The 16628-nt window shown below is 37.7% G+C and overlaps 1 protein-coding gene across 1 annotated transcript in view; it reads right to left on the bottom strand.

Moving 5' to 3' along the window:
• The window catches only part of syndig1l (synapse differentiation inducing 1-like), a 65510-nt gene that overhangs the window by 5505 nt on the left and 43377 nt on the right, over positions 1-16628 (bottom strand). Inside the window, exon 3 of the mRNA XM_038302500.1 lies at positions 12863-13000. Within this exon, the coding sequence (XP_038158428.1) occupies positions 12863-13000 (138 nt within the window). The remainder of the gene's footprint in view (positions 1-12862; positions 13001-16628) is intronic.

Below are 16628 nucleotides of genomic sequence, written 5' to 3' on the forward strand. Positions count from 1 at the left end.
TTAGTTTGTCCCAGTTAAGACAGCAGGTCATTTTGTTATTGCAGTTTGTCCAAATGCAGATCCTCTTTCTGGTGAATATTTTTTTACTCTAACAAAATTCTCTGGAAAAAAACAGTAACTACCCTGAAATGCCTTGGGACGGCCAAATTAATTTAGTCATCTAATGTTTCATGTGTTTTTATTCAGAGTAATTGGGTGTTTTTTTTTTAGAATTGACATAATGAAGGAAAGAGGAATTACTCTATTATCTTGTTTCATTCTCCTTTTAAATTGTTTTGTCTTTTTCAACAAAACTTTTCTTTGCTAAATTAATTCTGTTCTGTTTAATTACAGTGTTGACACATATTTATGCGTCTGTTGTCCTGAGCTGATTGGATTCTGCAAGGTGAGGAGTGTATTCTGTTGCTACAACAGCCATAGTTTACTCTCTGTGTTTTAACGTATGAGTCAAACTATACTGTGGAAGTGAAGCCAATGAAACTGTACGATGTAAGAATGCAAATGACCTTCATTGTTTGTTTGACTTCATTTTCACAACAATGTGAGATGTGTAGGAGTGAGTTGTGACTGGCCTTGGTATCAGTCATTGTTGGCCATAATCAACCCAGATCTTGTGTAATGGGACTTTTATTTTTTAGTTTTAGGATGGGAAGGAACTTTGTCTGTTTAGTGTTTTACACTACAATGTTGGAGGAGGTGGGTTTCTCTTTGTCGTTGATACAATACATTATGAGTCTAAATACAATGCTACCTATAACACCTTAAGGACCCTAACCAAACTAAGTCACTGATTACACTAAAGAAATGACACCATACTTAATCATATGATTTGATATGTTACATGTAACTGAATATATAAATGTGTACTATTATGTGTCCAAAACAAAAAGAGTATATAGATAAAATGAAAAACACTATGGTAAATCATACTACAAGAATTTCTGCACTGCACACCTAGTAAAATCTGTAACTACGCAAACAACAGCGCCTCGTAGAAAAACAAGGTGGATAAGGCACAGCTCCTACCAGGAAGGGTATGCAAATACAAACTTGTAGAGATTTTGTGATTTTATTAAACCAGGTAAAAAACAAAAAAACAAAAAAACTCAATAAGATTAAAATATCTTTTTCAAGAGGGACTTGGCCAATTTAGCTCATAGATGTCACCACAATCAACCGACTGTGAGAATCCTTTGGGAAGAAATTACTGTCACTCTTGGATGACACAACAGGGCTTTGAAAAGTTGAAAAGGTGTTGCAGGGGGATGTTGTAAGCTTGTGATCTGTACTGTACCTGATGGAGATGGCCAGAATATTAGGTACAAGTGGAAAAGCCCCAAGGACTATTAAGCTACAAAAGCTCATTTTCTGCATGGAAAAGGTCATGGCTCAAGCATAACAGAGTGTTAAGTATCTTTATACACTGTTAATCATCTAGTACAATTAATATAATTCACTCCAAATTGTTTTGATTTAATAAAAAAGAAAAAACACAATATAATACAATACGTATGATTCATTGTTATATAATTCAGTACCAACCAACTTCATCTTAATATGGTTAAATGCACAATAATATCATCCAGATCTGAATATGCTGTTAACCATCTGACTCAGTGATGTCCACAACCAAAATTGAGTCTAATGTATCGTTTATTCAAGGAAATATTATAATATATAATGTGAACATTTATAAAATATTATGCACTGCTCAAAAAGGAAAACTCAAATAACACATCCTAGATCTAAATGAATAAAATATTCTCATTGAATACTTTGTTCTGTAAAAAGCTGAATGTGCTGAAAAGAAAGTCCCACAAAATAGTAATGCTACCTCTGGTGAGCACATGGAGGGGTGTGCGGCCCTGCAAAGAAATGCGGCCCAACACCATTACCCCCCGCTGCCAAACCGGTTATTGTGAAGGATGTTGCAGGGAGCAGATCGCTCTCTACAGTGTCTCAAGACTGTCACGTCTGTCACATGTGCTCAGTGTAAACCTACATTCATCTGTGAAGAGCACAGTGTGCCATTGGTGAATTTGCCAATCCTATTGTTCTCTGGCAAATTCTAGGCATCCTGTATGGTGATGGACTATCAGCACAACCCTCATCTGTGGATGTCAGGCCCTCATACTATCCTTCAGGAGTCTGTTTCTAACTGTTTGTGTAGACACATGCACGTTTGTGGTCTGCTGGTGGTCATGTTCAGGGGCTCTGGCTGCTCCTCCTGTTCCTCTTTTCTCAAAGGCGGAGGTAGTGGTCCTGCTGCTGGGTTGTTGCCCTCCTACGATCTCCTATACCTCTCCGGATGTACTGGCCTGTCTCCTGGTAGCACCTCCAGCCTTTGAACACTATGCTGACTGACACAGCAAACCTTCTTGCCAGAGCTTGCTTTGATGTTCCATCATGGATGAGTTTCACTATCTGAGCCACTTGTGTGGGTTGTAGAGTCTGTCTCATGCTAAGTGTGAGGCATCCCCAACATTCAAATGTGACCAAAACATCAGCCAGAAAGCAAAAAGGTACTGAGAAGTATGTGGTTCCCATCTGCAGAACCACTCCTTTATTGAGTGTGTCTTGTTAATTGGCGATAATTTCCATTTGTTGTCTATTCCACTTACACAACAGCATGTGTAATTGAATGGCAATCAGAGTTGCTTCCTAAGTGCACAGTTTGATTTGACAGAAGTTTGATTTGATTGAAGTTATATTGTGTTGTTTACATGTTCCATTTATTTGGGCAGTGTATACTACAATGCAATACAATATTGCATGATTAGATGTGATCTAATATCTAAATGACAACAGAAAAAGGAAATAATGCCTTGTGAAAAAATGTAGGTGACTTTGTATTATTATTGAACTAACACCAGTCTCAGGGAAGTATACAAAGTCTGCAGTGCAGCAAATATGACTCCTAGCAGCTTATTAGTCAGCCAAGAGCAGTAAACATTGTAGACAGAAGGAAAACAATCTAATAATTTACTGGCATTCACAGTGTACTTTATATTCCGAGACTTTGGGATGAAAATACATATTTTAAAGGGGCCATAGAATGCAAAACTGATTTTAAATTTTCATTGATGAATAACAATAGTTCAGTGGATGAAATGGACGTACAGAGAAGTTCAAACCTCATCGATACCTCCTTTCTCTGCAAATCTCACAATGCTAAACTTCCACCATAAAACAGGCAAATCCAAATGAAGCCCCGAGTTGAAGTAAACTCGGGGATGTTGCCTTATTTGTTTGTGACCTGTACTTTTGTCATGCCCCTGGGCGGGGGGGGGGGGGGGGGGGGGGGTTAAGAAGTGTTGACTGTTGGGCTGCTGACTGGACCGGACCTCAGCAGAGAGCCATGAGCTGCCTGTCCTCAGCCGGAGGAGGGGGGCTGGGGGCCGGAAAGGTAAGTGGGGGGGAGGCACGGGGCCGCTGGCGTCCAGGCTGCCGTCACCGGGTTGGGTTTGTGCGCTCCATCCCCTGCTGGCTCCCTGCCCCTGTCCGCTGGGGTTCCCAGACCAGCCCCGGAGCTGACGGCTCCGTTCGAGTGCCTGGTGTGTCTCGACTACTTGCTGCACTGTAGTCGACCAAAATCCTGTACGAATTTGAAATTCCCCCCGGTCATTTTTTTAGCTATGAAAAGTAGGACATGTCCGGGGAAAAGAGGACGTCTGGTCACCCTACCATATCAACAATTTCGATGTTTGAGTAAGTGAGTGCTTGTTGCTATGATGCATCTTTGCTCAGCAGCATTGCTCATTGAAAACCAACCAGTCAGCGCACAGCTCATTTAAATATTCATGAGCATACACTAAAAGGAAGAAAACCTGTAGTTTCATTCTAGGGCTTTAACCAGGCTTGCGTTAGGGTGCATAGAACAGCAAATATACCATTTTCAGCCCAACCAATCTTAGTCAACCTATTCAGAGACCTTAGTGACCAGCACCAAGCACCCTATATAATCTTTTTATGGCCCCTTTATCTAAAATATTTACAGGATATTGGCAAAATACATTCTCTGTTTTACACTGACCAGGTATGAGATTGGATCTGTACCTCTTGTCAGTTTTATTTGAGGAATAGGAAATTTTTCACTTGCACGGTTTTCTATTTTACACTACCATGTTTTCAACAGCCAACTAATTTGGTATGCCTTCACAATAAAAGAAAATACAAGTTGCTGGTGTCCAAATCTGTTTTCAGTTTTTAAATATTTATGTAACAACTGCACCAAATATCATTAAATAATAAAATATACAAAACTACATTTATACTGTATCACTTTCAGGTAGGTGATCGTGTGTTTTTTCACTGTGTCCCAATCGTATCTTAAACATTAAAGGTACTGAGGAGGATTTTTGTGAATTTTTTAAAAGACCCGCCCTCTCCACTTTGAAAAAAAAATGCACATGCACAACTCCCAAGAGGGAGAGTCTATTATGAGCCAATTTCTCCTTGTGCATTCTCTTTTTAAAAGTTGCTGTTTGTAACGCTCACACAAGCTTACTGTGCTCAAACGTCCGCCCTAATCCCCTAAATCTCTCAATAACTATATAGAGTGGACACTTTATACTGAAGTCAGTTACTGACCATTCTGATAGATGATCCCCATTGGTCACGTAACTCCTCCTCCTCCACTGCGTGGTGCATGCACCATCTTTGTTATTAGTTGCTGCGGTCAGTTATAAACAGCCTATAGTGATAGCGGGCTGCTGTGACTGCAAATCCCATATTTCTCTCCACGCAGAGCATTCCTGGATATATTTGCCTCTTCTGAGGCCTTTCTTTTCTTCTCAAACACTTCATAGACACTTTTTCTCTAATGACCCTCGGCCATTTTCAAAGAACCGCGGTGAGAAAGGTGAGCTTCATTGACTGTCTGAAACTGTAGCCCATCCCAAATATACGCCTGAAAGTGTGCATGCGCAGAAAACATACCTAACGGAATAAACACGTAGGATGGCCTTACGTAAACATATAACCAGAATGATTGACAGTTATGAGGACCACTTATTTTGATGATTGACCCTAATAAAAGATCGTCCTACATACCTTTAAAGGTATAGTGGAAAATTTTTGCAAATCTTTGAAAAGACCCACCCTCTCTACTAAAAAAAAAGAAGCACATGCTCAACCCTGTACCAGCTCCCGAGAGGGAACACCTATTAATTAGGAGGATCACTTACTTTTATGATCCACCTGGAAAAAGAAAATTCTCCACTATACCACTATACAGATTTTAGCTAAGAGTAACAGCTTATAAAAAAAAACAAAAAAAAAAACAAAAAGGCAAACAACTGAAAGAGAAATATATTATTTTTATCATTTTCTATTTTTTGGGGAGGTCTTACTCTTGTAAAATGAAGCAAAAGAACAAACAAAATAGCAAATTGTTCCTTCTACTATTCTAGGGTAAAGGAGACATACCTCTTGTTTCATCTAATGTGTGAAATCTAAAGGGTGTATCTGTTGTCATGAGATCGCGCATGTTTGGTCTCTCTCTTTAAGTAAAGATGATAGTTAAATGGAGAACTGCTCTCTCATGGATTTATAAGATTAAAGCTGTGAGCAACCAGTGCATGTCAATGCAACTCAGAGGATACCCTTGAGAGTAAAATGGTTAGAGGCTTTTAGAGCTTTATCTCTGCAACCTTGACAAAATAACTGAAATGGGGTGTCATAGAAAAAAGATAACATCTCATTCTTGGATGTATGGAAGCTCAGTTTTGTGCTGTCAAAAGTCAGTGCAGGAAGGTTACCAGGTTTTTCAACCAAATAACACAAAAAGAAGAAGGTCTCTGTCTCTAAAATGAATTGTTTCTTAACTTCCCTTAACACAGACACACTATAACCGCTCAACAATAATTAGTTAATTCATTTCTATTCATTGTGATGAGTTGTATGCCATAATCTAATTTCAGGGGTGTTATACTTGCATAATCATGAGAGGAATCAGTGCTGTCCCTCAGCCCCACACATTCATCCACAGCTGAATCAGAGCTGAGAAAGAAATGTATCGGCAGCAAACACAAACCCCACCTAATTAGTGTCAGATTAATTTAGACTTAATACTACTTCATAATCTGAAGTCAAAAAATGTCAGGTAAGTAGGGTAGTTTAGTCATTATCAGTTGTTGTGTTTGGGCCTTTTTTTCTTTTAAAACAAATCCTGGATTAATAAAAGCATTACAATGGATTTAATTTTTTTTTTTTTTTTTGGTAAACAACAGTTTCCCAATATAAGAGATGTGTTTAAAAGCACATCCTTTTTGTGGGTGTTTATTAGCTGCTGCTGTGACTCAATTTCTCTCCAGAAACTCTCTATTTGACTAAACATGACCTTCTAGAAGAGCAGCACCACTATTGATCGACCATCTACAGACCATTACAGTCGCTAACAGGTTTGTTTGTCAATGTTCTGATGGAAAAGGTGGGGTGGATCTGCAACCTCCGATATCTTTCACACTCCTTAGCTTTTTCCATTACTATTATTATTAACAGAAAAACACAGATATGGAAAATTAACTCTAAAAAAAGAAACAGCTGCTCGCTTATCCTTACAGTAGTTCTTCCATGACTTTTCTGTTTCTAAATATGACATAAAACAATTGAGATTTTATTTTACGTATCTGAGTTTCAAAGTTAGGGTTACCTTATTGGTTTGTGGCTAAAAAAACAGAGGATCCTGAATTTAGTTTGCTGCCTGAATAAAAAAATAAAATAAAATAAAATAAAACAAAAAAACAATCACAGTGAAATATATATATATATATATATATATATATATATATATATATATATATATATATATATATATATATATATATATATATATATATATATATATATATATATATATATATATATATATATATATATATATACATACATGTGGCTCCCGTCCGCTCCCCTCTCTCTCCCTTTGAGATGGTAGAGAGCATGCGCCAGATGATTAAATTCAAAGGAGCAAAACATACGGAAATGATCCAGGGTTTCCGCAGATCATTTAAAATAATTACAATCCATTATTTTTTGGGGGATTTTTTAATTAATTCCATAAATTTTTATGGGATTTCGGTGTAACAATCAACATGTATCGAACCGAACCGAAAACCGTGACCAGAAACCGTGAATCGAACCGAACCGTGGATTTTGTGAACCGTTCTGCAACTTCTTTATAAGACTTTCATCTAATCATTAAAATTTTTTTTAATGATTAGCAATACTAAAAGGAAAGTAACAGTCATTTCAGTCTGAACTCATGCATATATTCATCTAAAAAAATTAAACACAGTCATATAGCCCTAAATAAAACATTTTTCATTTGTTTTACTTCCTGAAAAAAGGGATGACATGAAGACAGTGAAGAAAAATACTCAGGTATGACAGAAACTAATTTAAAACTCCCCCTATGTTCTTTTTCATGACGGCTCCTTGAGATGCACCTTCTAAAGCAGGAGACTGGCAGAAAAGAAAAACTTTGTACTTTAAGGCTGCCACGATGTTCTCATAATTACTTAGAAGGAATCAAATTAGCTCCTGACAAGATAATTCACTGACTGACTTGAAGCCGTTGCCTCCGAAGATAAGATGGTTAAATGTTTAAACTTTATCATCTAAGGCAATTTAGTAAAACTGCTGTCAATCTATAGCAAATGTGTGGGTACAGTGCCTGGTTTTAAATTGGCTTTTGTGTGCATGTGGGTTTGCTAATGATATCCCTTAAATGTATTACGCCTGCTGGTGCATGGGAAAGAATTGGTTAGTGGCAAGACAGCAACTGGACTTTGTCCTCTCTATTTAACGTGGCATCATTGGATCTGTTTCCTGCAAACCATGAGAAAGGAAGGAAGCATTTTGCTAATCTTAATGGTTAAAACTCAGATGCTGTGAGGTCACGTATGTGTACTTGTTTTAAGAGGAACATAAAATTTATAAATAACGCTGGGAGAAATATTGTTGTTCACAGTCAATTTTAAGATCTTTGTTTGTAAAATATATATTGGCTAAGAGATCATTTAATCATGTAAAGATGCAGAAAAAGCTGAAAGAAGAAAACAAAGTTTAATAAAATCAGACCTTCCCAATAGGTCCCTGAGCAATACCAAGAATCCTTGCCTGTAGCTGCAAGTTACTTACTGCCTGTTAAGGGATGAGTTAAATGCAGAGGACATCTTTTCTTGTACTGTACATGCAAAGATGATTAATATACGAATGTGGCCAAAATTGTTGGTGCCGCTCGTGTATTGAAAGAAAAACCCACAATGGTCACAGAAATAAGTTGAATCTGACAAAAGTAAAAAATAAATACAAATTCTATAAAAAACAACTAATGAAAGTCAAACATTACTTTTCAACCATGCTTCAACAAAATGATGTAAAAAAAAAAAAAAACATAAACTAATGAAGCAGGCCTGGACAAAAATGATGGTACCTTTAACCGAATATTCTGCTGCAAAACCTTTTCAGGCAATCACTGCAATGAAATGATTGCTAAGCCTCCTGCTACTCTCATCAGGTCTTTTGGTCCTCCCTTCATGAGCAAACTGCTCCAGTTGTCTCAGGTTGTAAGGGGGCCTTTACAAACGACCTGTTTTAGCTCCTTTCAAAGATGCTCATTTCCTTCCATCCTTCAGCAGGAGGAGGTGTGGCTGAGAGTCAATAAAAAAAGTGATCAGAGCTCATCTGAGATAGATATTAGGGCTCATAGAAGGCTATTTCAGAATAGTCCAATGTTTTCCTCTTAGGCATTCCTGAGTGTCTTTAGTTGTATTATGGGTCATTATCATGTTAAAGATCCATAACCTGTGACTGAAACCAGGCTTTCTGACACTGGGATGCACAATTCCTTCCATAACCCCTAATCTTGAATCATGAGATTTAATTGTACCCTGCAGAGACTCAAGGCACCCTTTGTTGGATGAAGGAATGTGACAATGTTCTTTGCTTCATTTTCCCTCTATGAACATAGAGCTGATGTGCCTTGGCAAAAAGCTCAGTTGTGGTCTCAACTGTCCATAGGACATTTCCCCAGAAGCATTGAAATATATAGTTTGGCAAATAGGTAATATCGCCCAGCCCTGGTACAACTGTAGTCGCAGAAAAATCAAGCTGTTTGGAGATGGTCTTATAGCCTTTACCTTTAACAGGCTTGTTAAAAAATGTCTTGATGTTTTTTCTGTTGAGTGTGGTACACACCATGTCACCAAACCGCACAGTGACCTATATAGTGGCTACCTGTAGCCTTATATATAGGCCCACTGACTGATTACAAGATTGTAGATACCTCAGTTACTGCTCAGTGAAAGAAATTCAATACTAGCCAAAGTAGCTGTGGAGTTTCTTTTAATAATAAGTGTCAATGAATTTGGAAAACCTTTTGTAATTGGAGTTTTAAATACAGCTAGTGGTTTAGTTATGGAATATTAGGTGCTTGTTATTAATTAATAGAATTAACCAGAGGTAACACTATTTTCTATGTTTCTCATTTTTCTGAGACCAGTTCGTTTCTATTTTGTCTGTCCCATCTGACAGACAACATCATGGTGACCCGACTCTTTTCATTTCCTGTTGACTTCAAAAGAACACGATAACCTCTCACCTGTCACCTCAAATTGTAGATATTTTATAATTAGTTTATAATGCCAAAAAATGGGGGTTTGGTCAGCATTTCCCATCTGATCGAGGGGATATGAGTGTTTTTCTTCCCAAACCAATCACGTTTTTCTAAAACACAGCAGCTTCTCTCCAAAGTCTTCAAGGAGGGCCTTGGCAAGGCTGCTTTTGTGACGTACTGCAAAGCCTCAATGACGCATCATTCTCTTGAACCAGTCAACACTGGATTCTGCATCATTTCATATTATTTTGCTTCATTAACCACCATTATCATGAAATTAGCACCATACCTCTGGCTCAGCTTTCTGTTATCTTACCACTTCTGACCCTCTTTGCTAAGGACAATCACCATCTCACTCCATTTTTCTCTCTCTAAGCCAGAGGTTCCCCTGAATTTGTAAGCACTGCGGAGCATCCTCAGAGCCTCCGCAGAGCACACATGCTGCAGTTTTTGCCAAACCCCCTATTCCAGACCCGAGCGTTTCAGAGCAGAGCGCTTCAGAGCAGGTGGACTTGCTCTTTATCTGGTCACCTTTCCTTTCCGCCTGTGGCTTTTTCTTTTTGGTTTTATATTTAAAAAACAAATGAGTCATGTCGTGTAAAATACTGTGTTTTTCCACCTTCCAAATGAACATTTAATGGTCCCAGGTAGTGTTTCAGAGTAAAATGCGACGGTCTGCACATGTAGCATTTAATTTTGAAACTCCACCAGATCCAATTTGCTTCTTAGTAACCTACTTCCTGCCTGATAGTCCAGTCTGCTCCAGACTTACATGGAGTTAAAGCATCAAGCTTCTGGGACGCTTCAAGGACGATCTGCGGCACGCTGGGTGGAACCCCTCCAACCAACTTAAAGGAGAAGTTCGGTTTTTTACACTTTAAGCCCATTTTCTGTAGTGTCCAGGATGAAATCGAATGATCGACACCAAAAGTTTGACAATTGCTCCTGTCTCTGCTTTTTGGCTCATTTAGAATCCACCCCTGGCTGCTTCATAATGGCTGCCATAGTGCATGTCGGATAATGTCCTTAAAACAACCTTAAACGTTCTTTTTTTAAAATATGCTACTCACCGTGTCGTCAGCGCTGTTCAATGACGTTCCAAAAAAAGTTTCGTGAAGAAAAAACGTTCCTGTCTTGTTTTATTTAGCATTTTGTAAATCCCATTGAGTTCTGTAGGAATAGTCAATATTCCCCTGCCACCGGAAACGGAAATGGGGCCTGTTTACACAGTTGTAGTCTTTTCGCTTCACTCTGTGTACTCCGACGTCGAGGTGCTAACGTCTCTGTTAAACACTTTAAAAAACTCTGAAAATGGAATACGAAAGGTGGATTCTTGATTCTCGACGTCGGAGTACACAGAGTGAAGCGAAAAGACTACAACTGTGTAAACAGGCCCCATTTCCGTTTCCGGTGGCAGGGGAATATTGACTATTCCTACAGAACTCAATGGGATTTACAAAATGCTAAATAAAACAAGACAGGAACGGTTTTTCTTCACAAAACTTTTTTTGGAACGTCATTGAACAGTGCTGACGACACGGTGAGTAGCATATTTTAAAAAAAAGAACGTTTAAGGTTGTTTTAAGGACATTATCCGACATGCACTATGGCAGCCATTATGAAGCAGCCAGGGGTGGATTCTAAATGAGCCAAAAAGCAGAGACAGGAGCAATTGTCAAACTTTTGGTGTCGATCATTCGATTTCATCCTGGACACTACAGAAAATGGGCTTAAAGTGTAAAAAACCGAACTTCTCCTTTAAGTGGCTGTGATTAACCGTGTCAGAGGACCGTGTACTCGGTGCAGATGATCTGAAGTCAGTCTTTCCCTGTTGCGATTATTAGAAGACACCTGCCACCAAAATTTTGGGCCCCCTGCTGTTGCTGTTGTGTAACGACCACAGACAGATAACCACATGCGTTATTATTTAAATGCAATTAGAAAGCAAACTCACTCTATTTTCAATAGATAAAAAAAGTCCCATATTCACATCTACAGTACATTGTGGGTTCTACTGCAGATTGCACACAAGATAACACCTATTGTTATGTGTTGCTGCTCAGGAACAAAATGTAGATGGACCCTTGGAAGCTAAATGTTGAGAAGATGATAATTTAACTAAAAATAAATAAATGGAACAGAACTTAGATGGACAAGATGGGTACTGTTAGATTAACAGGATAATTACAACTGAAATACAACTGAAATTACACAAAAGGAATCTATTACAATATAGGGAAAGAATGACTGAAAGAAAATACAGTATAAAATAATCAGTAGAAATAAACCAGATAATATCTAGCAAAATTCAGCAAACATATCAGGCAGATTAAATAACAGAATATAAGATTAAAGCAAGACAAAAAACAATACTTCTAAAGTAAAGAATTAATAATAGTAAGGAAAATAATAAAAAATAAAGATAAACTATCAAACAAAATAATCAAAACTCAAAACAACCCAAATTAAGACGTCTAGATATTTGTCAATGGTTTCAAAGTCCAAATACTGTAGATGTTATCCACTTAAGCTGAAATGGAGAAACTTTTTGAGAGGGGAAGAAATTAATTGTAATTTTTTTGTGGTAAAAAGTTAGGAAGGCTATTATAATTACTAGATGAAACCGTTAAAATGCTCTGTAAATATGTAAAAAAGAAATCAAAAATTCTGTTTTTGCCTTTGTCTACCTTGTTTTTTTTTCTCTTAACTGCTGCAAAGAAGCTTAAAACAAGTCTGTTTAATGTTTCTAAGACCTCAACAATTTTTACACTTTGAAACATCTTTAATTGGGTTCATCTTTAATGCTCTTGAGAATGGCAACAGTTCAAAGGGTCTTTTTCACCTAAGGATTTTGAAAGCCTCTTTCCTTGGTGTTCAGAGATAGAGCCTTAAAAGTGATTTATGTACTTGCTCTAAAAGAGGCTCTCATCGTGTTTACAGAGCATCAACCTTATAGATTGGCCTTGAGTTATTGATGGGTAGCTTAATAAAAATTGGCCTTGTATTAGGACCGTCAGCTGCAAGGTTTTTACTGGTTGTGATGGTCCTTAATCTTCTGGTAATGACTCACACATCACAGAATAACTGTGAATGTTCATGTGTGCAGACAAATGCATGAAAACGTGTGTATTTTTGTGCGTTTGGTAGCATGTGATGTTGGACCTTGACAAACAGATGCTGCACCATTCATGTGTAACGGACTATAAAGGCATGCTTGTATGTGTGTATAAATGTGTGTGGACTCACCCCCTGTGAGAAGTAAAAGGCTGCTATCCCCAAAGGCCAGAAACAGCAGAGCATGGAGAATATAGCCAGGCCAAGGTGGTCTCGTGGTGGAACAACTATGAAGTTATCTTCACTCTCACTGTCACTGGAGCAGTCTGTCTGTAGAGAGAACAAGGTCATAGCAGACTTCTATTTTAGGTATCATTCAATCATTGAGAAATTTCAAAGCTGACAAGCAGTAAAATGCCAATAAATAAAGAGATGTAAACATCTATACATATATACAGTACAGGTGCTGGTCATAAAATTAGAATATCATGAAAAAGTAGATTGATTTCAGTAATTCCATTTAAAAAGTGAAACTTGTATATTATATTCATACATTACATACAAACTCATATATTTCAGATGTTTATTTTGTTTAATTTTGATGATTACAAATGACAACAAATGAAAATCTCAAATTCATCATATCAGAAAATTAGAATATTGTGAAAAGGTTCAAAATTGATGGCCCCTGGTGCCACACTCTAATCAGCTAATTAACTCAAACCACCTGCAAAAGCCTTTAAATGGTCTTTCAGTCTAGTTCTATAGGCTACACAATCATGGGGAAGACTGCTGACTTGACAGTTGTCCAAAAGACGACCATCGACACCTTGCACAAGGAGGGCAAGACACAAAAGGTCATCGCTAAAGAGGCTGGCTGTTCACAGAGCTCAGTGTCCAAGCACATTAATAGAGAGGCGAAGGGAAGGAAAAGATGTGGTCGAAAAAAGTGTACAAGCAAGAGAGATAACCGCACCCTGGAGAGGATTGTGAAACAAAACCCATTCAAAAATGTGGGGGAGATTCACAAAGAGTGGACTGCAGCTGGAGTGAGTGCTTCAAGAACCACCACACACAGACGTATGAAAGACATGGGTTTCTGCTGTCGCATTCCTTGTGTCAAGCCACTCTTGAACCACAGACAGCGTCAGAAGCGTCTTGCCTGGGCTAAAGAGAAACAGGACTGGACTGCTGGTGAGTGGTCCAAAGTCATGTTCTCTGATGAAAGTAAATTTTGCATTTCCTTTGGAAATCAAGGTCCCAGAGTCTGGAGGAAAAGAAGAGAGGCACTTCATCCACGTTGCTTGAAGTCCAGTGTAAAGTTTCCACAGTCAGTGATGGTTTGGGGTGCCATGTCATCTGCTGGTGTTGGTCCATTGTGTTTTCTGAGGTCCAGGGTCAACGCAGCCACATACCAGGAAGTTTTAGAGCACTTCATGCTTCCTGCAGCTGACCAACTTTTTGGAGATGCAGATTTCATTTTCCAACAGGACTTGGCACCTGCACACAGTGCCAAAGCTACCAGTACCTGGTTGAAGGACCATGGTATCCCTGTTCTTAATTGGCCAGCAAACTCTCCTGACCTTAACCCCATAGAAAATCTATGGGGTATTGTGAAGAAGAAGATGCAATACACCAGACCCAACAATTCAGAAGAGCTAAAAGCCACTATTAGAGCAACCTGGGCTATCATAACACCTGAGCAGTGCCACAGACTGATCGACTCCATGCCACGCCGCATTGCTGCAGTAATACAGGCCAAAGGAGGCCCAACTAAATACTGAGTGCTGTACATGTTCATACTTTTCATGTTCATACTTTTCAGTTGGCCAACATTTCTATAAATCCTTTGTTTTTATTGGTCTTCAGTAATATTCTAATTTTCTGATATGATGAATTTGAGATTTTCATTTGTTGTCATTTGTAATCATCAAAATTAAACAAAATAAACATCTGAAATATATGAGTTTGTATGTAATGTATGAATATAATATACAAGTTTCACTTTTTAAATGGAATTACTGAAATCAATCTACTTTTTCATGATATTCTAATTTTATGACCAGCACCTGTATATATTTTACTGTAATATCAATGGCTTAATCATTGCAGCTACAATAGGAATAACTGTTTTCTATAAAAGCATATCTTGTTAAATACTATTATGTAAAACTTGCTCATTTAAATATAATGGGGCTGTGAAACCAAAGCCTTCAAGTCAAGGTTATTATACCAGATTATAACAGAATCTTAAAGGAATTAACCTGTCCCTATATTTATGGCTAATAATTAAGTAGGATTAAAAAGTTTGCAACAGCAGTTTGCATCTTGTAAGAAATTAAACAAAGGGAAAAAAATTTCTTTTTCCTTTTTGGAGTGCTGAATTGTAGTGGAAGCTGCCTAGGTCTACAAATGTCTCCACCATGAAGTGCTTCAGATTTGCAGAATTTCTCTAGCTCTTAAAGCTAAATAATGCTGCCTTGTAAAAGTATCCGTTTAACTTGCCTATTTTGCTGATATAGCTACAAAGTTATTACATAATTGTGAGATGGAAGAAATATTGTGAAAAGCATGTTATGCATTTATGTTAAACTCTCTACTCTGTTACCCTAAATAAAATCCTGGATAACCAACTGTTTTAAATAGTTAACAGTATGACAGTGCTTTATTTCGTCTCAATATAAATCTTGATCTTTAAAGTTAACTGGAATGAAACGTGATTCTACAAAATTAATTGGGAGTAGTAACTCATTAAGCACCTCCCAAAGGCTATTGGTCTTACTAGATTTTATCTGGGGGCATCAGAGTGAAGGGCTTACTTTAATATGTAAAGTAACAAAAAAAAAGCAAAAAAAAGCAAGATGTTGCTTTTTGTTTCATATCAATATTATGCTCTGCTTTGGGTTGGTGTATTTTTTGAAATGTCAAAAATGTCTATAAAATACATGAAATGTCGTAGGTGTCATTTTAAAAGGTATGAAAAGATTTAGGGTTTTTCATTATATTTGAAAGGTACTGTAACCATTTCCTAAGAACAGACAAATAGACAAATCGCCCTCATTACCAACCAATATGCAGCACATTATGATAAAAGGTCAAAATATCAAATTCTTAGTTTTTTTGTGGAACGACATATTACAGATAAATGTATTTGGAATATATGGTTAATATCTAGGTAGGTGGGTGGAAAAACTACCAGATTTGACTGTAAGAAGTGACAGATGGTCTTGTCTTTCGCATTATAATAATGTGTGAATAGGTAGAAGTAATTTTCAAGCCGACTGAGTGAAGGAAGAATCTCCATTCCTTGAAAAGTCATTTGTGTAATGAGAAACAAAACATGTCACTGTTTGTGGGATTGTTTGCTTCCGTAAAATGTCACAGCTCATATTCATGGACTTTTGGTGATGGCCCATTAGGTTTCCATTAGTTTTGATATATGCAGAATCCCACATTTTGGCTTCTAAACAACAGATGGTATCAAAAAAGGATACGCTTGAAAGTATCCTCCATTTCAGATGTGAAATACTTATAAATCAAACACCTCGAACCCTAAAGCTTTATGAAACTATTTCACGCTCCACACAATATTCCTCACATAGAGCTGCAGTGCTTCCAGCAAAAGAAAAAAAAGAAATCACCACTCTCTTTAGGAGATTGCAGATGCTCAAACTTCATCCTGAGCAGACATTATCAGTATGTGCCACCATCTACAGAGCCATATACAATGACCATGACATCTTTTAATTTACTCACACATAAACCTATCATCAAAGGCAAGTCCAAAACCCGATTTATTTTCAGTGGTTGTGGTAATGAAAGGAAATTGCAGATTGAGGTCACCGTTTCTATATGAGACTTTAAGCTGCATTCTTCCCACATTATCCTGTTTGACGGCTGATGCAGCAAGAGGATGGAAGGTTGAAAATAAATGACAAAAAAATGTCAAGGTTATTGA

The sequence above is a fragment of the Cyprinodon tularosa genome, unplaced genomic scaffold, assembly GCF_016077235.1.
Source record: "Cyprinodon tularosa strain WSP-4 unplaced genomic scaffold, ASM1607723v1 ctg491, whole genome shotgun sequence".
NCBI lineage: Eukaryota > Metazoa > Chordata > Actinopteri > Cyprinodontiformes > Cyprinodontidae > Cyprinodon > Cyprinodon tularosa.